Source organism: Solea solea, chromosome 13 (assembly GCF_958295425.1).
Source record: "Solea solea chromosome 13, fSolSol10.1, whole genome shotgun sequence".
Classification (NCBI taxonomy): Eukaryota; Metazoa; Chordata; class Actinopteri; order Pleuronectiformes; family Soleidae; genus Solea; species Solea solea.
The window spans coordinates 18175802-18197668 of NC_081146.1; the positions used below are offsets into that span (position 1 = coordinate 18175802).

At 42.1% G+C, this 21867-nt stretch overlaps 1 protein-coding gene across 1 annotated transcript in view; it reads right to left on the bottom strand.

Moving 5' to 3' along the window:
* Positions 1–21867, bottom strand: part of LOC131471314 (endoprotease bli-like) — a 146857-nt gene that overhangs the window by 115167 nt on the left and 9823 nt on the right. The window contains exons 3-5 of the mRNA XM_058647813.1: positions 14396–14488; positions 4521–4602; positions 1875–1966 (exon numbers count right to left, since the gene is read on the bottom strand). Of these exons, the coding sequence (XP_058503796.1) occupies positions 1875–1966; positions 4521–4602; positions 14396–14488 (267 nt within the window). The remainder of the gene's footprint in view (positions 1–1874; positions 1967–4520; positions 4603–14395; positions 14489–21867) is intronic.

Sequence of the window (21867 nt, forward strand, 5' to 3'; positions counted from 1 at the left end):
CAGCTAGCAAGCTAACGTCCACCAGAGCATGAGGGCAGGCCCTGGGGAGGCAGGCCCCCTCTCCCCCTCTCTCTCTCTCTCTCTCTCCCCCTCTGCCACTCTCTCTACCTCGCTTTCTCTCTCTCTAAAACACATGTGTACAGAAATACAGCCACACACTAGGACAGTGAGGCATCTGACTCACTCCACACACACACACACGGTTGAGAAGTGCAAGCCAAAAGAACATGAGAGAGAGAGAGAGAGAATCATGCACTGAATTATTATCATTCTCTGCAGCACTAGAACACAACCACTCCTCTTGAACACACACACACACACAAACACATGTACATGTACATGTGAGTACAAAAACAACAAAACACACTCACACTCTCTTTGTGCAAAAGACACACGTGCAAACACAGCAACAACACAACAATCTGCCTTCATCTCAGCTGGCACTGAGCCACACATAAACACATTCTCAGACAGAGGGATGTGCTCAGCTTTAAATGCCTCACTTCGTCGTTAAGTCACTGATAATTATATCTATTCACCTGATCTGATCATGAGAAACATTTTTTTTTTAAATCACATTTTAAAGAGATTTTATATGACATCTACCCGTCTCAGTCTCCGCCGTCCTCCACCCCCTATCCTAACTCTCACCGCTCCATCTTGCCCCGAGAGCTGAGGTGTCAGTCAGTCTGCTGCCAGTTGCCGTGGTGAATCCCTGATCCCGCCTCCCTCCTCCTGGCTCTGTCAGATTACACCCGCGCATGTCAGTCAAAAACATCTGCAGCACTGACTGGCTGAGCCCTGCCCTCCTGCCAAGAACATATTATTGTGTGTGTTCCAGGTACAACTAATGTTGTGGGGACCTGAATCTGTTCACAAAGTCACATTATGGGGGGACTTGTCCTCCTTTTTGGTCCCCATAACATAAATGATGACATTTTAAGATGAAGACATATTGTATGTGGGATGAGGTTAAGGTTAGGCCAGTAGAAGTTATGGTTAAAGTTAGAGTAAGTCTCCAGGAAATGAATATATGACAATGTGATATCCTATGACGTCATGGAAAACAGACAGTGTGAGTCAAACTAGAGTCAAACTAATACGAACTATGTCACAACTTTTAAATTAATTTAGTTTTAATTGTATCTAAATCATGTAGCCCTTTATATGCTTTGACATAATGACAAAATGTCTTTTATTCCAAGACAGTTTTAATAACAGCTGAATAAATGTTGGGGTAGATTTAAGTGCACTTGTGCAGAGAGGCACTGAACTTTACAAAAATAAAAAGTGGTCATTGAAACATTAACTTGGATAAACACATAATTTAATGGAATCAAATTTCTTTGTAAATGAGCCAGAAAAGCCTTTTGTATGAAAGGGATGGAATGTTATTTTCATACGCAGACAATAACATTGTCTCCTTCTGTGGGTCACAAACACATATTGGTCAAACAGAGAAGACTCTGCTGAATGCATTAGCTCGTCCTGTTGCTACAGTTGTGTCACACTTGCTCCAGTCCTCATCAATCCCTTACATCTGTCTCACTTCAACATGGCCAACCCCTTTCGCTTTCTCTCCCTCCGTCTTACTCTCTATCTCTCCACGATCCCCCTTCCTCTCTCTATCCTCTGTGTGTCTCTCTCCAGTCACACATGAAAGCCTGCCTGACTTATGCCTGTCAGGGAAACATCCTTCACCATGAGAACGGGAGCTGAGATGACACAGAGAGAGAGAGAGAGAGAGAGAGAGAGAGAGAGAGAGAGAGAGAGAGAGAGAGAGAGAGAGAGAGAGAGAGAGAGAGAGAGAGAGGAGGCTCTCAGATAAGCCCAGTGAACACACACACAAAACACAAACACACACTTTCACCCACCAGCTCCCACTGCATGGGCCAGAGTGGGTCATTGAAGGTGAGGGACTGGTCCTTAGAGTGCCCGTCAGGTGCGTACTTCCTCCTCTGGGTACCTGCAAAGACACACATCCATCATACGCACGTGTGAGTGTGTGTTTTCTAGTCTTGAACTATGACTTCAGGAAGTCCCTGGTCTCCAACCAATGGCGAGAGTCCTCCCAGTTTGTCTATTCCTCCAGTCATATTGAATGCTGCTAGGAGATTACCATGTCATTAGCATATCATTAGCATATCATTGCCGTGGCACAGCTTGGCAAGCTTTCTGGGAATATGCTATCGGCTCATCAGGGTCGGCTCATCAGGCTCTTTCTCGCGCATGATGAATATTAATCAGTTAGTTTTATAATATAGTGTGCAGTATGTATCAAAAACATTTCGCACACCGATTGTTGATGGCGATCTTCTTTCTTTACTGCGAGAAAATGTTGCACAAACACACCCACAAGCGTGGACGTATTATAAGCTTTGGTATTAATTAGGTGCGTAATGATACATGAATTGGTCCTGAACCCCTCTATTCAATAAATGCAACATTCTTTGGTTCAGTACTCTCTGTGCATCAAGTAATTACAGATACATTAGCCCTCTGCACTTTAATTAGGTCCAGGTCTTAGCATGTGTTGAACATTTATTCCATAATTAGCCCATGGATGTCTCATTCAAATACTCTTTCCTTTGCAGCATAAAGACCCACAGGTTCACGACCCGGTCGGAACAAGGGCCTTTCTGCATGGAGTTTGCATGTTCTCCCCGTGTGTGTGTGGGTTTTCTGCGGGTTCTCCTGTTTCCTCCCACAGTCCAAAAACATGCAGTTTTGGGAATGAGACAAATTGGACACTCTAAATTAAGCATCGCTGTGAGAGTGAATGGTTGTTTGTCTCTATGTGTCCATGTGATGGACTGGCGATCTGTCCAGGGTGTACCCCGCCTTTCGCCCTATGTCAGCTGGGATTGGCATCAGTGTCTCCCCGCGACCCTCATTTGGAGGATAAAGTGATAGAAGATGGATGGACGGGTGGCTCGACAAGAGTAAACAATAGCTGAACTTTAGAGTTTCCATTAAATTGTCTGTAAAGAGCAATCCAACATGCTATAACATCACCTGAATTACTTTCTTGAAAACTCACCATGAAATGACCAATGCCAACTTAAACCAGATATTTGAAAACAGGCACCTATTGGACAGCCCATACTGTCAATCATAGCGTGTCCACACCCAAGTACACACCATGATTTATCATCTTTTTGACTCTAAATGGGACCATGAATTAAAAAAAAAAAAACATGATCACCATGATGAATTGAGTAGCTGAAACTTGCAACTGAGGTCATAAACTTCACAGAAAAGATATTTTCAGACTTCCTTATATGCAATTTCATGGGTCAAAAATGACAAACATGACTTTATAACATTAGCGCAATCTGAATTAAGCCTCGAGAGCAGCAGCATAATGCAAAATCACTTAATCAGCCGTGGTGGTAGAAAAGTACAGTCAGAAAAAGATACTCTTACGTTTCTGTATTCTATAGAATATATAATAATAACAGAAAGAGGGAAAAAAAATACATATATTGTATATTTTTTCTAAACAATTGAAAATCTGTGAAATCTTGAAAAATAAAAAATTAAAGCAGACTTCTGACTTCTGTTTAGATGTTGTCTCCTGTATCCATTTGGATTCACTGGGGTATCGGACACATTGACACACATGTCAAAGGCACTCCAATTAGCCACTAATTAAAACAAATAATCTGACATTTTGGTTAATTTAAGATGAGAGGATCAATACAGAAGTGCCGTGTCTATAGAGTCAACATGAAGCTACAGACAAGAGACTGTTTGGTTTGCTTAGCTTAGCATAAAGACTGGAAATAGGGAACATGGATCTATCCAAAGATAAACAGCCGATATTTAGTGTTAAGTGTTAATGCATAGGATGGGGCACTAGTCATATTTACTACTAGTCCCAGTTAATGAGTAAATAATGAAAGATGTTACCAAACTGTGTGAATGTTGTGTTCCATTTCAACCACACAGTAGCACCCATCACTGCTTATGTTACTAATCATACCCTGGGCTTAAATAGAGTTTTCACTGTGCTATAATGAGGCTTTCACACACTGCCAAAAAACAGTGTTTGGCATGAATTTTAAGATATTTAAAACTGGCACGCAACATTCAACATTGGCAAGCGTCGGTTCAGAAACACTGAGAAGGAAACATTAGACTTCACAAGTTCATGCGGGTCAAGAAGTGCAAAGGCATTCTCTCTCACACTCTCTCGCTCTCACTTCATATGAATAAACTGCATATCCACCACCTCCACGCTTTTCAATCTTTTCGCTTACTTTTTCTCACTTCTCCGTCAGATTAGCAGATTTTTACCATCAGAGAAGAGAATATTAGGATAACAGTTGACTTATTTTTTATCATTACTAATAACGTGATTTGTTTGATTTCTTGCTGTATCTCACAACAACGTTGACCTTGAGTCTAAGTGAACATTTAGAACAAATTTGAAGACATTTCCTCGCGCCCCCAAAAGTGTTTCATCAGAAAAATACGTTTCAGCGTGTATTGTGAAAGAGATTTTAGTCAGAACTTACTGTGGATGCTGCTGTGGTTCAGTCCCGCCACACGACTCCGCTTGTCTCTGTAATGACTGTGCTGCCTCTGCACCCAGTGAACCTGACAACACAACACATGACTTTGAAATAACATTTCTATTGCCTTTACTTATTGTTTTTTTTTGAGAAACTACAAATCAAATCCGTATTCCCTTCACTTCTGTAAGTTTACAGAACACATGTCTCATGTTGCACAGTGCCAATCTTTAGCCTTTTCTTAAGATTTTTCTCTTTTTTTTACTTGCAGGGGAATTGTGAAGCTAAAAAGCAAAACACAGAGCAAATAAAAAAATGCATTCTATCTAGTTTTGGTTTTGAAACAGAGGGAAATCCATAACACAGGGAAGAGTTGGGCATCTTTATTGAGGAGAGTAAAAGGTTTCCTCTTCATTAGTTCAAAGAGCTCTCGCTTGCTCTGTCGTCGGCAGTCCCATTGTCCCGGGTTAAAAGGAAGAAAAACAGCCCCCCGCCTCACCTACACCTCTGTCCTTCACTACACACACGCTCGTGTGCGCGCACGGTTTCTTTCATAGGCTGCTGCCTGCAGCTTTGATCTGATAAGAGGCTGGTCCTTGTGAAGGTGGGTGCACTAAATCAAACAGCAGATCACAGACACACACACACACACACACACACATATCAGTGTCACTATTGTCCCCTTACACTTAAATCTGAGTGGACAAGGTTGAAAATAAATACTATTGAGGGGCAGCTGCAGTCTTTTATGTCCTAAAAGGCTGCTAGCTTTATTCCCCCTTCATGTTCTTCAATTAGACTCAATTAACAAGAGCTATAGGAGCAGGTCTCAACTACTGAGGGTGTGGATGTGTTAGTATGCAGCTCTGTAAAGGAAACCACACTGATGTTGTACAGTATACGAGACTGATTAGATTGATTTGCTTTGAATTGGGATGAAATGAGATAAAAATATAACACAGTGTCGGTGTAACACACCCTGGAGAAGATTTATTAACCCTTCGGGTATCATCGCCGATGGGATCTGGCATGCGTACTTCTCATTACTGTAACTCCCAGACCGTTTATGATATCTAGAAAATTCAAAAACTACGGACTGGCGATCTGTCCAAGGTGTGACCCCGCCTTTTGCCCTATGTCAGCAGAAATTGGCACAGCACCCCGCGTGACCCTGATATGGAGGATAAAGCGGTAGAAGAAAGCAGAGAAACAGAGCTTTGCGTCCATATTCTTGTCATTACAGTAGCCCTCAGGATTTCCACGGAACGACTGTCTAATCACAGACAGGATTCACCAGTGTGTCACACGTTTGCAACGTCAGCTTATTCCTAAACGGTTGAATAACCGCCAGATATTAAAAGTGAAAGTTATCTTGGAAAACAGAGCAGACGCACTCACTCACAATACTACAGCCATAAAGGAGAAATAAAAAATAAAATAAAATCAATATAAATGCAGGTAGTGTCATTATCTTGGTGGTCATAAGAGGGTTAAAAAGGTCATCATACAAATTTTTTTAACACACAAGCAATGTTTGCTATGGCTTAAAACATGACAAATGACCCGAGGCAATCTTCTCTCCATCTCTCAAACGCTCTGCTGATTTTACATTTTTTATTTTATGGGTTATCTTTCATGAGTTTTTTTTAGGTTACTTTGCAGTTTAGGCAGTTTCTGCCAATGCTGGAATGGCCACGTTTAAAAAAAAAAACAACATGCATACACAGTTGCTTAGTAGAACAGCCAATAGGAGCGTCCTCTCGCTGTCTCTGTGATCCCACCGTGTCCAACACTTCCCCAGTTAACTAGAAAAATACCCAGATGGGGTGCCGACGTCTCATCCTCTCTCAGATCACTTGATTTATATCATGCTGGAAGGTTACTAGTGAACTATTGATCAATAATGCCAAAATGTGTTGCATACCCTAGCTTTAATTGGTAGCATATTTACATATAAAGTGTACAGCGCCACAGTAAACAAACACTAAAGCTGCAGATTCAAAAATGTATGTGTCTACATAGACAGTATGTCTTTCAATCCCCGCATTTGCATTATAGTAATTGTGCCAAAATGAAAACACAAAACAAACGTATAGCTCAGCGAGACTAAGGAAATGAAGCCTCAGCGATGGAACTTTTGAAACATTTTACCCTTTGTCTTATATCACTTTCGGTAAAATGTAAGATATGGATATTTTCCTGGTGCCGTTAATCATCACATCAGATTTAATGGAATCCGGAGATGCAGCCATGGTAAGCACACAAAGTCTAGAGCTGTTTATTACAGTACGGGTGAGCGCAAATCTCATTTGTCTTTTGGGTAAGTTAGTTTATTGTGCCGCTGCTGCCAATTTAAAAAAAAAAAAAAAAAGGATTTTCACTGTACCTGCATAATAGGCCTGGATCACAGCGGCGTTCTATGCAGACTTCCCAAATGTGCAGTCATTTATCATTTGAGCAAAGTAAACACATTTTACTGTGCCAACCTTGCAGTTAAAAAAAACCACACTCCTCACACTAGGCATTGTAGGTTTTCCAGGCACATATCCAAACTGAGCAGAATTTCAGCATACGCAAAAAGAGCAACTTCTGAAAATATTTAATTCTGTAATTATTTTCACCCCCAACACAGGTGTTTCCCAAACTCTCACACTGTCAACAGACTTATGCATTTCCCTGTTTAACCTGTCACTGTGTATTTTCCTTTCCAAATTGAGAATGTTGCAAAATCAGCCTTTGTATGTTGTTAATTTATAAATAACAAAAGTCGTACATGGTAAGTCATGTATGGAGGAATAACAATGTCACTCTGTGAGTGTGTGTGTGTGTGTGTGTGTGTGCTCCATTGTAAAACCCCCTCGAGCCCCTCCTCTCGAGAAGCAGTCAGGACAGAGTGATCAATACACATGATAGGGAGCTAATCGCTCTCTGTCAAACCAGCCCCTGCCCGCTACTAACTCACCAGGGAATGTCTGCACGTGTGTGCGGGTGTGTGTCTGTGTGTGTGTGTGTGTGTGTGTGTGTGTAGGCAGGCGTGGGTCTTAATGGCAGATTGAGACTCTTCAGGGAGTGTTGCTCAAGGTTAGACTCAAGGGACGCGGGGCAATTGACCACACTGTCTGTGACACTGACCCCTCCACTGTCAGAGCATTCATCATCCAGCTGTGACATATAGGCAGCACACACAGACAACACACACACACAGTACAAAAACACAGTAGGCACACTGTAAAAACGTTCATGTTTAACAGAAATTGCAGGTTTCATAGAGAGAATAAAAGCTTATTTGGTAATAATAATCCTGCAGGGAGCATAATTGAACAGCTGAAGTCGAACACAACTGAATGTGTGAAGGAGACAGAGAGTAGGATGGAGGGAGTAAAAGTGTGTGCATGTGGCAATCCCATGATGAATGTGTGTGCACAGATATGGCTCCATAGAATAGCAGTGAATATTGAAAGAAAAGAGTGAGTGTCAAAGTGTGTGTGCGTGTGTGTGCGTGCACATAATACCCCCATGTCTCTACATGAATGAGTGGATATGGTGGATGGCAGGCAGCTGCAGCAGTGTGATACGCGCCGAGCTGCACAGATATCAGTGCTGACATTTTGGGCTTCGCTACCCACCCACGGCCCCTTGGGAAAGTGATGGCGGCGGCAGCGGCAGTGGCCGCATGCCCTATACCCCCCAGGCTTAAACCCCCCTCCCGCCTCCCTCCGCTTGTCAATCACAGCACTGTGCTTTCTGACACTTGGACAGCCCTCGCCTGGCCCGAGCCGTTACGCCACACGGCAGTGAGCGCGCCACATGACTCACTGCCACGAAAAGACCAGACCTTGACGCACCGCTGATCCCAATCTGCTCCAGCCACACCCACCAACTCTCTGTGTCTTCATTCAACCTCCCATCAGACGGAAAGCCCAGACCAGACAGGAGAGAGAGAGAGAGAGAGAGACGACAAATATTGTGTGTTACTGCCAACCAGAGGGTTAACAGTGAAACCAACACAGGAACACTGAAAACAAGTGTGAGCTCTACAGTGGTAAGCAGTAATCAGAGAGTGGGGGATACAGCACACACTGAAAGAAAGGAGAGAGATAATAGGCAGATACACTCTAGCCCCCTACTATGGCATCTCTTGGCCTCCTTCGCCTCACCCTCCCTACACCAGCCTCTCCTCACTCACCCACCCCTGTCCCCTCTGGTGTGCTGCTCACTCCATTGTGTCAGCCTTCAGAAGTGCTCAGTTTGAGTGGCAGGCCGTCACAGATCAGTTCCCTGCTAAAGCGGCCCGGCAGGCCGGGGTGACGGGCCAGGAAGGGATCTAAGTGGGGTTTATCAGCGCTTCTTAACGCCTCTCCGGCTCCCTGACACAAAAGAGAGTGGGTATTAAACATCTAAAGCAAACCAAAAAGCGTGAAAGCTCCTTATAGGGCCACGGCATTGCAGATGTGACTGGAGTCTTTAAAAAAAAAAAAAAAAAAAGCTACTAAGGAAGAAAAATAAGGGGTGGGGTAGCAGAAAAAACACTTCAGCAGAGGGCTAACAATGAAGGAAAAGTCAAATGTTTTCTCGGTCCTGTGTGTCTAGGTGTGGGTGAGACAGAAAGACACAATCTGTAGCATCAACATGCAACTAATATGTAAAAAAAAAGCTTAATAATGCTTATACATAACTGTCCACTGGTTTTGTTAGTAAAGACGATTAACTGTAGAAGACTTAAGCAAGTTTGCTTATGCCTCTACATCATCACTTTATTAGACCTTTTATTTAAGCCAATAGCATGAGAAAACCCTAAAATACCTTCTCATTTTCAAATTATTGCTTTATGAATTTAACATCACACCTTCTGTCATTCTAACACAAAAGTTAAAGGTACATAGTAACAGGAAAATTATAGTTTTTAAAAAAGGTTGAAAAGAAAACCGAATCAATACACTCACAGTGAGCGGCAGATAATACAGAGAACAGTTAAGATTTAGAAAGCAGGGCTGTAATGTCTGCGCAATTAAGCTGAGTGTTCTATGTTCAATGTCCTTATGGAGCATCATTTTTCACAGTACCATCTGAAGTCGGAATAATGGCTGCGACCGAACACTGTCTGAGTGCTTTGTCTGATGCAGTTTGACGCAATTTGTGAGGTGTATGTCACTAAGTCGTTGTGTTTAGACTTTGGTTACACTTAGACTTTGGTGCACATGCAGTAAAGAGAGGAAACTTCCCCCAGTATACATTATTTTACAAATCAACTATGTCAATGTCAGCGCCACTTGGTGAAGCAAATACTGGAATTTGGTCAATACTTGTTTTTTTTTTTGGTAAAGCTGCTTTCAGGTGGAGAATGCAAATGTCTGATATTTTCAAATCTGTCCTGACAGCGGCTGTATTCAAATACAGCAAAGAAAATGCAGGAAATTTACATCAAACCAAGGTCTATGCCTTCTGCATGCTCAACCGAGATGACAGTCCTCCCCCCTGGATGTTCCAGAAATGTCCCTGCTGTTGAGATAACATGTAACGCAGACAATATCTTGACAAATGTTTTTGGACATTCTACTAAGGTCATTTCTGAAAATGCTTATGCAAAACTATATCCCATTATGTCTAACTAAACAAATAAACTAAACTACTACACAACATGCTGACTGAACTCAGCCGTGGGATGTATTTGCTTATAGTGCTGTTTAAATTGTCACTCAAACAAAAAAGAGCACCCTAATTTTGAACAGTAGGAGTTGTGTATTTGCAAGCACAGATTACACTATTAAAGATCCTGTAAAGCAAATTCAGCATTTCTTGTGCAGGATTTCTCTATCACAACATAGAGAACAAAGTGCACAAAGTCTATGTATTGAACGTGGATAAAGCATCTCTTAACGTCGCTTTATACACTATCATCCCGCTGAAAACTCCTTCTTTGACCAGGTAACTTCCGCCCAAGTTTCCCTCATTTATTTGAGCAGCGCCACCGTGAGGAGACATCAAGTAGCGACGCCTGACGAGTAAAACTGGCAGGGACTGTTTACTTTAGAGCGCATAAAAATATCGATATTACCCCTGGCGTATCAATTCTCGTATTGCTCGAGGAAGGACAACGACATATTACCAAATCAATACTTTGACCGACCCCTATTCTGCAACCCCCCCCCCCCCAAAAAAAAATGGACACATGAATTTAGCGACCTATAGTACATTTTTCTGCACTGTATATTTTTGTTTATACCAGTGATATTGCATTACTTGGGTAAGACTCACTCATATGGAGGAGTGGTGAGTAAACTTATTCAGCTTGTGAATTTCTCTGTGAGATGAATAAAGTATCTATCTATCTATCTATCTATCTATCTATCTATCTATCTATCTATCTATCTATCTATCTATCTATCTATCTATCTATCTATCTATCTATCTATCTATCTATCTATCTCATATGTCCAAACATGCACCTCAGAAGACCAGGGCAAATGTGTGTGGGGAAGCTTTCACTGGGTGTGCACGTCATATATGTAAGTGTGTAGTACAGCAGCAGGTACTAGGGGTGTTTCAGTCAGAAGCTGGCAGGGGTTTAAAAATGTGAGACATTTTGTAAAAAGGTCACCGAGAGTCATAACTGTAGGTGTGCGGACGAAACAGCATGACGTATGGTAGTTTGGAGAGTTGGGAGGAGGGTGACTGGGGGCAGGTGGGGTCTGAAGTAAACAAGGTTGAGAGAAAACACTCGGATTATACCGCTGCGCTGTCACACAGTCATATGGAGCTTCGGTTGCCTGTGTGCCTTTATTCCTAGATACATATAGAATGTTTATGTGCAGATGTATGTTAATGTATGTGTGAATGCACGTGTGTGTGTCTGTGTGTGTGTGTCTATTATCTCTTAGCTTGTTTACCTTGAACCATTTTTTCCCCCACTGTCTTGCTAATTATGTCATTAGCAGTGCCATTAATACAACAGCTGATTGTTGCTTTGCTGACAGAGGGCAGCATCAGTCAGGATTACATGGTGGCAAAAACACCTCCCCCTCCTCTGAAAAACAACTATAGACCTTCATTCTCTGTGTGTGTGTGTGTGTGTTGGAAACAATGAGCTGTTATCACACAGCTCTCCACATGTGAGCCCCATTCCTACGGACTATGATAACTCAGCCAATACTTGATGTGAGCATCAGTGGCTGCTACAGTTCCTTTTTTGTTCATTTTGTTTGCCAGTTTCCCACCAACTGTGCTGAGCAGGTATTTAAACAATCATTTTATTTGGTTCCATATCATTTTGTGCACACGTGTTTGACGGAAAGTGTGTTTTGGAAAACATTGAAAGGTTGCTTTGACTTCATACAGAATCATAATATTTTCATTTATAGCCAAGCATGGTTACAACAACAAAAATTACATTTGTGCGTCAAAAAATGGATTGTGCAGTATGTAAGTAAAGCATGTGCTTATCAGTTGTAGTGTTAAGATAATAATGAGGTGTTTAATGGCCACATTCCACTGACGTCATACAGTATGAACGGGAAATCATCATATGAGTCACACTCGAGGTCCACTTACTCATTCCCCGTGGAGCTCACAGTCACCAGCAGATCATGTTCACTCAGTTGCCAAAGGAATTCAAGATGTTGAAACTCTTACGGCCCCCTCCCCAAATTAAAACCTAATAAATTACAACTAGGCAAACTCCTGCAGATGATGACTGTGTGATGCAGCCAGATGCTCAGCTGCACAGTAATTATCGGTACTTAATCTATGTTGCCATAATTTAAACTGTAGTTAAGCTTCTGGGAGACGTACAGTGTTATTGCAGAAGTATTGGGAACTAAGTAGATTTTAAAAAATCTGACTGAATTTAACATGACAAAACCAGGGGTCAGCATCAAGCAAGACAAGGTCACTGATAGTCAAAGGCATAAAACTTCACCCACACTTCACAAAACTCTCAGTGAAGTTTCACTCTTGTTTTCCCACACAATGACGCAGCTTTGATTAGAGAAGCCTCTTTGCAGAGTGCCTCTGGATTTGTACTTCGCCATGTTACTGTAACTAGTAACACAGTTTTTTTTATCTCACATGACAGTAAATATGCATTACATTTAACATCAACTCTGCCTCAACCTTGCGTGGTGCAGCAATTAATGAGCTCTATAATGTGACCCACCTGCCACGCACACGCAAAGTACAGAGTGTAATGCAGAGTGAGGAGCGGCACACAGGTTTGTATAGACAGAGGTCTGGTCAGAGGTGGGCGGATGGAGGATATAGCTCCGGCTTTGGCAGCTGGCCAGCAACCGGAGCTAACACACTGTAATTATGCTTGGCAACAAACAACCCACAATAAATACTTCTTCCATAAAGCTATTACAATATTGACTGTTTCGGTCGGAAAAAAATGCAATTAAAGTGGATCCTATTTGTCTGACTGGTTTAAGGACATGGAAGTGATCGCCCAATTAAAGACGATTTTCTATTGGGCCTAAGTAAATGGTGTTTCCGTCTTCCAAGCAGAGCTCGGTGGAGACTTATTTAAAATGCAAAAGTGTCGTGCAAAGAGACGCAACGTCCAAGTGTGCAATTGTTCATTATCCCGAAACATTATTTGTGCAATCCATTACATTTAAGACTCATTAGAAAATGTGGAGCATTTTTGGGGGCGCACAATCATTTTCACCCAAAGTTACCATGGTAGAAAAGTAATTAAAGTTACAGTTTAATGAAATCATGAACCATACATGCAGTCACCGGAGACTGTGCATAAATGACTTCAATTAATCACGCACATACTGATTCAGATCTGAATGGAAAAGTTTGGAATCTTCTCTCTTTTTATTTTCGCTGCTCCTCCTTATGTATGTCGATGGTTCCTGTTTGTTACCTCTTTGGGCTCTTTTCTGGCATAAATACTGACCTCGTCAGGGCCAATAGTCCTCATGGAGACCAAAACCTGGTCCTAACAAGGCACAACCTCATTTCTGAGAACCTGGCATAATTTAGAGCTAAGATATAAATCGCAGTTAGGTTAATGTTAGGGTTAGGCATTAACTGCTTTGTTTGGGCTGTCCAGATAAATGCACAAACCTGTGTGTGTGTGTGTGTGTGTGTGTGTGAGAGAGAAAGAGAGAATAACCGCAGTGTTGCTTTGTGTGTCACTGAAGGGGCAGTGTTCTGGGAAAAGGCCAGAGGTCTAGTGAACCCTGGAGAGAGGACAGGGCCATCGCCGCATCTCCAAACGTCCCTCCCGTCCTTCCTCCATCCTCCCTCACCCTCTGCTGTCATGGGATGTCTCCGCGGGTGACGGTTTCCCTGGCAACACAAGCCCAGTGAGGAGGCTGCATTGTGTGCAAAAAGCCTTGTCGAAGGAGGCGAGGGAAGATGTGGGGGGGGGGGGGGGGGGTGGGATGCCAGTGGCGTACGGGGGGGCACAAAGTGATATCGGGTGGAACAGGCACATGAGCTACTCAGGCAAGGTAAACAACTTTTCAGCCATTACTCACCACACGGCTCTGCTCATCTTTCTCTTTTTTTTTTTGGTACCCCTTTCCACTAATCAACACTACACCCTGATTAAAACAGCAACGCCAGGCGAATTAACTCCCATTTGCATATACATGCTGCGTAAAATCAGAACTGATGCCAGAGTGTGAATTCACCTTGACATGGCCATGTTAAATGTATCACACACTCACGTCTAAGTAGCTGAACACTCTGATTTGCTTTAGTTACAAATCCATTTCCCGCTGTGTTACACAGACACTGAAGTTATATGCCAAACAAAAAGGGGGAAAAAAAAAAAAACACTTCTGCTGTTTTTGGAGGGGGGGGGGGGCATGCATTTTTTTTGGGTTTAACTTTAGTGCTTGTTTATTGACAGAGATATAGATACTCACCCCTGCTGCCTTTGCAAGTTCATTCTCAAAGGTGGCTCTGTCGGAGCGCCCCCTGCTGTCTCTCAGGTTGTACACACCCTCCAGACTGCCAACCTGTCAACGTTGGGAGACAGAGGTTGTGGTCAGGTTGTACAACCACACATACACACACACACACACAGTGACATATTTGAAGGCTTGAAGGATTGAAAGCAATGAAAAAAAAACAAATTGGCAAATCATGTGTTTTTATGATTACAGAGAGACAAAAACAGGTAGTGTATAATGTATTCATCCTTAATCACCCACATGACCCCTTTGCACAACATGATTTCAGCGTATCCCCTCTGGCCATCTGTCTTGTGTGGGTTTTCTGTAAGAGGTGGGCTGAAATCAAATTGCACACAGTTTATCTAACTTTATCCTGGGCTTTTCATTTCCAAGCCTTATAAACTCAATGGTATTGACCGCCTGGGAGAGTTAGAACTAACTAAGTGAAATCTACTCTGTAGCAATTGTGTGCACGGCACACATTGTGCGCGTGTGTGCGTGTGTGTGGCGCTTGCTGATTCTATCTTCCTTCACTTTCATTCTCTCTATTCTCTGTCCCTGAGGTGCATCAGGGCTGAGACTGCAGAGTAAATTGTCCCAAATTGAGTTCCTTCTTGCCGGGAGATACAGGCCACATCCCGACCGTTTAGAGCAAAACAGAGAGAGAGACAGAGTGGGAGCAAGCAAGAGAAAACAATCACGGCACACATCACTCGCTAGAAAATTTTCTCTTTAATTTCTCTCTTTACCTTTCTTTTTTCTTTTTTTTACCCACGACTCCCTCTCTCTCCCTCTTTTTCTCTCTTTTGCTGATTTCCCTGCTGCTTCTCTTTCTTCTCCCTGGCACATAATTCCTCTGCTTCTCCCTCTTTATATCATTCTCTCTGTGTCTTCCCTTGTCTTCGTCTGCTGTGATAGGTATTCATCAGGGTTTCCTTGCTCGACTTAGCTTTTCTTTCCTTTGATGATCAACTCCCCCCCCCCCCTTCCCTTTTTCCTCTCCCCTATCCCTCGGTCCCAGTCAGCCAATGCCAACAGCATTCCTCTTCCCTCTCCATGTGCTCCCTCTGTTTCCATCCTCACTGTTCATTCCTCCTTTGCACTTTCATCTCACCATCCATGGCTGGCTGTACCCGGTGACATAGTGCCCATCAGTGTGGACCTCCTGGGTGGAGGAGTCTCGCTCTGACAATAATCACACAGTAAGTTTATAAGGCGAGCAGCCCAGCTGAGCCGAGCCGAGCCGAGCTGAGCTGAACTGAGCACACGCGACTCCTCTGACACCGGCACACTCCATTTAACTCAGCAGGGGGGCTTCAGGCTGGCTGGGGCAAGGATGAAGTATGAGACAGGGATGCCAGTGGGTTTTTGGGCATGGGGGCTGCTGGGAGGGTTGGTGATGGAGCAGTGACTGGAAACAGATATGGAAATGGGATGCGGAAGGCTGGCTGGAGCTGAAACTGGTGCTGCAGGGGATGAAGCAGGGGTAAGGATTCGGACTTTGAGAAAGAACACATAACTGTGTCGACTGTTGTACCTCAGTTATGTGGAATTGTTGCTGTGTTTTTGTTGATTTTATTATTTTAACTGTGTTTTTGACTTTGTGAACATAAATAATGTAACGGTTTTTGTTTGCGGTGTCCCTCATTTGAAAACAGGCTCTGTCAATAGTGTTTGTGTGTGTGTGTGTGTGTGTGTGTACCAGGTATTACTAATGTTGTGGGGACCAAAACCTGTTTACACAGTCACATTATGGGGACTTGTCCTCCTTGTGGGGACAAAAAGCAAGTCCCCATAACGTAAATTACTACATTTTAAGGTGAAGATATGTTTCATGGTTAGGTTGAGGTTAGGGTTAGGGTTAGGGTTAGGGTTAGGATTAGGATTAGGATTAGGCCAGTAGTAATTGTGGTTAAGGTTAGAGTAAGTCTCCAAGAAATGAATGTAAGTCAATGCAATGTCCCCTCAAGTCATGAATGTCGAACATGTGTGTGTGTGTGTGTGTGTGTGTGTGTGTGTGTGTACACTGGCCACGCAGAAGCGGGTGGGGGAAGGATACATTTCTGCCATGACACTGCTGAAAACTTTTCTTTTTTTGAGCAGCAGAAGTGACTTCTGACACTTCTTATTTATTTGTCTGTATTTAAAGGTTACACAGAACAGTTTTAACTGCTAGTCCATATACCTCAACTTGGGTTATCTGCCATTACAGCGGCACAATTGGATACCGGTTTTTAAAGATAAAAATTAGGTCCTTTATGTGCCTGCGGTCGAATGTGACTTTATTCCTCTATAACTGATGTGCTCAAAAAAGTACTAACACTTAATGTGAAACAGTCACAGCATGATGGACACTACGAAAAAAACATTACTATTATAGGAACACACATTGAGAGTTGACAGAAACTAGAATGAGACAAGATGCTTATTTAAAATGTCACTTTGCCCAGTTCTGTATGTAATGTATTTATTTATTCATTATTGTGGTGACCACAACATTGAAAAACAATTCAAAAAGCATCGTCTCTCAACGTCTTTCAAGAAACAGACTGCTGAGGCTGTGCACCGAGGCGCTCTCCATGGTGCTGATCCTGTGACAACAAAGCCTTTACCTTCTCGCTTTCTCCACAACAGTGAAAAAGGTTCCTGCTGACCATTTACTTCATCTGCTGCTCTGTGACTTTTTATTTGCATAGCTGAGTTTAGGGTCTCAGGATGGGTTTGGGTCTGCAGGTACACATCAGGCTGCAGTTCTCAGTTTTAGATGGGCATGTACGGCACAATTCTACTGAAATTGTCTCAAAAGGATGTAGAGTTTTCAGCTGTTGAGCTAATAAAGTGTTTTTTCCCTGCCTGTCTCATTGGTTGGGTTTTCATTTCATTCTCACACAAATCTCATTGTTGGTTTTCTTAGGGAGGAAAATGTGGGACATTTCTTTGGCAGACAACGGTTTCAACAACCAGGATATGTTTCCAGATAAAGATTTAAACTTTTTTTCCCCTCACTGGGCATTAGACACGCCACACCAGTAAAAATTGTAAAAGCAGTCAATAGTCCATAAAATCAGATAAACACTCGACGCCAAGTGTGTCACATTGACACTGGATGTGTGTGTGTAACATAAGACGCATGTCCACACAGTCAAACTATAGCAGCACAAATTAGTGAGCAATTTTCAAAGCCAGCTACAACAAACACACACACCATCCCAAACATAAGCACCCATCTAATGCCCTGCCAGAGCAAGTTCACAGCAAAACAATATGAGGCCAATCAGGCGACCATTGGTATGGCTCTCCCTCTGCTAATGAAGGCACTTTGAAAAGGTAATCTAATTCACCAGCAGCAATTAAGGCTGGGAGCGCCTTGTCACTATCAATTATTCGCTCCTTCACTCATGTTCTCCAGTGTGGTCGCTGAGGCTGCCTGACACACAGCACTGTCGGACAAATCAACCCCATCAGCCAGCCAGTCACTGAGAACACTAATCATGAGAGTGTTCAAACACACACACAAACACACACACCCACAGATAGAGTTTATAAGGCTCACATGCTTGAGTCATTGCACAATGACCTAAGTAAGCTAGACATAAATTAGGATGTCCTGACTGGTTGATCTCCACTTAAGAGGATCCATAAATATTATAAGCAGAAGATACCTACAGAAAGCTAAGGTGTCATGACTAATGGTAATGTCTTGAAATATTGGTTACTTATTGAAAAGACCTTAAATAGTCTCAAGTGTTTTATTTTTCTTTGATTGAGTGCAGCAGTTCTGCTTTATAACCAGAAAAGGAAAGTTTTTTGTTTTTTTTTATTCTTAAAAAAAAAGACTTAATTTTAAAGTACATGTGGAGATTTTACCTACGAATCAGCATCCTGGTCTACACTATTATTTTCCTGAATAATTCGGTTCATGAACAACACAACACAACACAACACAAAAGCTGCAAAAGTTCATGAGAAAGTACAGAAAGTAAATCCAACCTCCACTCCATTCTCTACATTTAAGCTCAGAACCAAAGTTATGCTGTATAATAATAATCAAATAATTAACTACACACTACTCTACTATTATTTAAATAGGTGCTGATGTTATTGATACTATTTTTAAGTATATATTATTATTGTTAAAATAACCAGTCAGTGCTTAAATACAGAGGTTACATAATTGTCCACCCTACTTCTGCTAAAGCTTTCTTCCAGGGGTTTTCTCACAGTGCTTTAAAGCTTAAAAATCTTAACTTTGTAAATTTGCCCCTGAGATAAGATCTGTTGTGGTGTGGCACAGCACACATGACTTTTCAGTAAACTTCAGTCATAAAATGTCGTAAAATGTCATCAAATTAGACATTTGGCTACAATACTTGTATTATTTCCCCACATGTACAATTCAGTTAAGGGTGACACCCGACATAAATTATTAAGAAAATAGAGAAAGGACACCTGATTAACACAAGGCTGCTAAATAGAGCTCAGTGTGGCTCACCAGAGTTTCCATGCTCCATTTTGACAACTTTGAAAACAACTTCAAAATACAATAAACCATCATTCAGATCCAAATTACGAAACATGGCTTTGATAAGTGCCTATTGATTTGAAGTATCTATTTTAAACAGTTTGAAAGGGTTCTGCTCACTGACCACGAGTGACCTCCTCAGTCAAACTGCTGTTTCTGACATAACGTCAACACAGCCTATTATATCTGCTATTGGTTAAATGTTCCAGCCAAAGTTGTGAGAAACTACTTCATATTCACACCTATCATTTCAAAAGCATGATACAAAAGAGTGACTCTGTGCTACTGATAAAATAAATTGTGCAGAGAGGCACAGCACCCTGACCTAACGGCCTCTTAGACTGAAGAACAACACCTTTAGACTCAGACGGGGGAAGTGGAGCCCAGAGTGCTTGTGAAGAGGAAAATGACGACAGAACTGACGCAAAAGCAAACATTTGAAAAAGAGAAAGAAAGAAATAAAAGAAGAAAAAACCTGAGCAATGACTAATATCAACGGTTGCAATTTAAATAAATAATTTGACTCTGAATTTGATTAATACAGTTGGAAATTGGATTATTTGAGAGGCCTATTCAGTCCAGCTAATTGAAGCTGAATTGAATCTCTCCCATGAATCACTGACCACAGCTCAAAACAACCGTCCTGGTACAGAAAGAAATAAACACATTCCCCAGAATGCTGTTAGAATTTGCACTTTTACAAAAAATAAAAATAAAAGAATAATATACACACCGATGTGTACCTTTTGGCACCAGTGGAAACAACCTTAATTTTCTGTATTTTGTGATTTGGGCTTAGGTTACTTGCCGATCATTTTCTTTGAATAGACAACTAATTACTTACAATCACATCATTAAGCTAAACACTTAAATTAATAATGGTGTCAATCACGAGCTGACAGAGCCCAAACTGATTACTGTTTTTTGTTTTTTTATGACCTGCTCAGTGAAATAATTTGAACAATGCATGATCTGTAGCTCTAACCAGCTGTTACTTGTATCAAACGAAAAAATACGGTTTGTACTAACATTAACATGAGTTTTGTTGCGGAAATTGACCCAACGACTTCCTACAACAAGCTGTTAATTGACGTGTTATTACTTATTCCATCTTAAAGGCTCAATAAAAAAAAATCAGCACACACACAGTGGATGTAGTAAAAAAAAAAAAGCATGAGAAAGCTGAGGGTCTCTAAGGAAACAGTGTAACAGCAAAAGAAAAGGGCAAAAAGCTACTGTTAAACTGACTAATTTACTTCTGCATCATCAATATTTCGAGTGTAATCAGTGGGTGACTGTGACGATGTGAAAGAAGTTGCTAGAGGCACATAAAATTATCACCCAGCTATCATTTAAAATCTATCATACAACTCTCTCATTTTCCAGCTCGTGGTTTTTATCACTGGTAAGTCTTTAACTTAGGCTCACTGCAGATCATCACACTAGTTTCAAGCAGCAGGCAGCTCATTTCAGTGAAAAGGCTTGTGTACTGTGCGCTACACTACACGTCCAGCACCATGCTCCCTCTCAAGTGGTCAAAAAGGTAAGGGTAAGGAATAAGAGCTAAACCTCAATGTATCCATCATGTTTGGACTACTTTAGTTACATTTGGAGCAGACTTTGAACCAATTTTGGGACAGGAAGCTACAGCTTCTTTGTGCATGGAAACACAGCACTATACAACACCACTGACCAGGTAAAATGACAACCAGCCACTGCAGCTAAAGCTGCTTTTTTACATGCAACCTCCAGAGTGATTCTCTGGAGGTTGTAGAGGAGCTGTATGAGTCAATGCAAATTTTCAATATTCTCCACTTAATGTCTGAGCGAGCTCATGTGAGAACGCAACAGGAGAAACGCTGGAGGATCAACAACAAGTGAATGGGCAAGTGTCCTGTTTGCCGCATACTTAAGCCTGGCACCATCCTCCAGAGAATCTCCCCCTGTTGTGAACAAATGTCTGCCCCACTGCATTAATCATATGTGAGCAGCCAGCCCCGGGAGAATGTCCAGACCCAAGTCTCCAAATATCACCCACAAAATGTCTGTAAATGGCTTTAGTGAGCGTAGCTTTCTGTGCAGCAAGTATAAATTCATTAATGGACAAATGTATGCAGTGTATAAACACAAACATCACCACAGCGCCTGATGCTCACTACAGCCTGTGAGGGCAAGTTCATCGGAGCTGGACTTCTTCCATCAGGGCTGTGGATCTCACTGCTGCTAACAGCCTCCAACAGACAAACAGAGAGAGAGACAGAGAGAGAGAAATGGCAGGAGGGCAGAGGAGAAAACACATGAAAGATAAACAAAAGCAAACATCAAGACATCAAGAGTCACTGAAGCCGTGTGATAGAGCCACGTGAGGCAGCCCACCCTATGGTGAAAACAGCAGCTGGTGTGTACACTAACAGCCCTGCAGGGGCTGTGGCCTCCACAGGCCTGACTAAGGAGAAGCAATGAGGGGAAATGGAAGGAAAGGCTGGGTGATGGAGGAGGTATGGTATGGGCTAAATGGGTTGAGCATTTAAGCCTTGTGGGTTTCAGAATTGGCACAGAATTCAGGAGATGAACGGGTGGGATGGTGGGTTTCTTACATCTACAGTCCATAATATACAGTATATAATAAAAATTCCAGTAAAGATCACCTGTACCCTTACCCTACCCCAACCCCATGATAAAAACAATGTATTCACCATGACTTCAGGCAGAGGCCCAATGGAGAAGGTGACATAACACGTTTCTAGAATAATCGTAGGAGTTTAAAGATAAACCCTTATTTTAAGATCGATGCTATACAAACAAATCAAGAAACGATACACACAGACACATGATTATCCCACAAACAAGCCAAAAGATGTTGTTACAAGACAGAAGGCTATGATCAAACATAATCATACAATTCAAGAGATTGAGGATA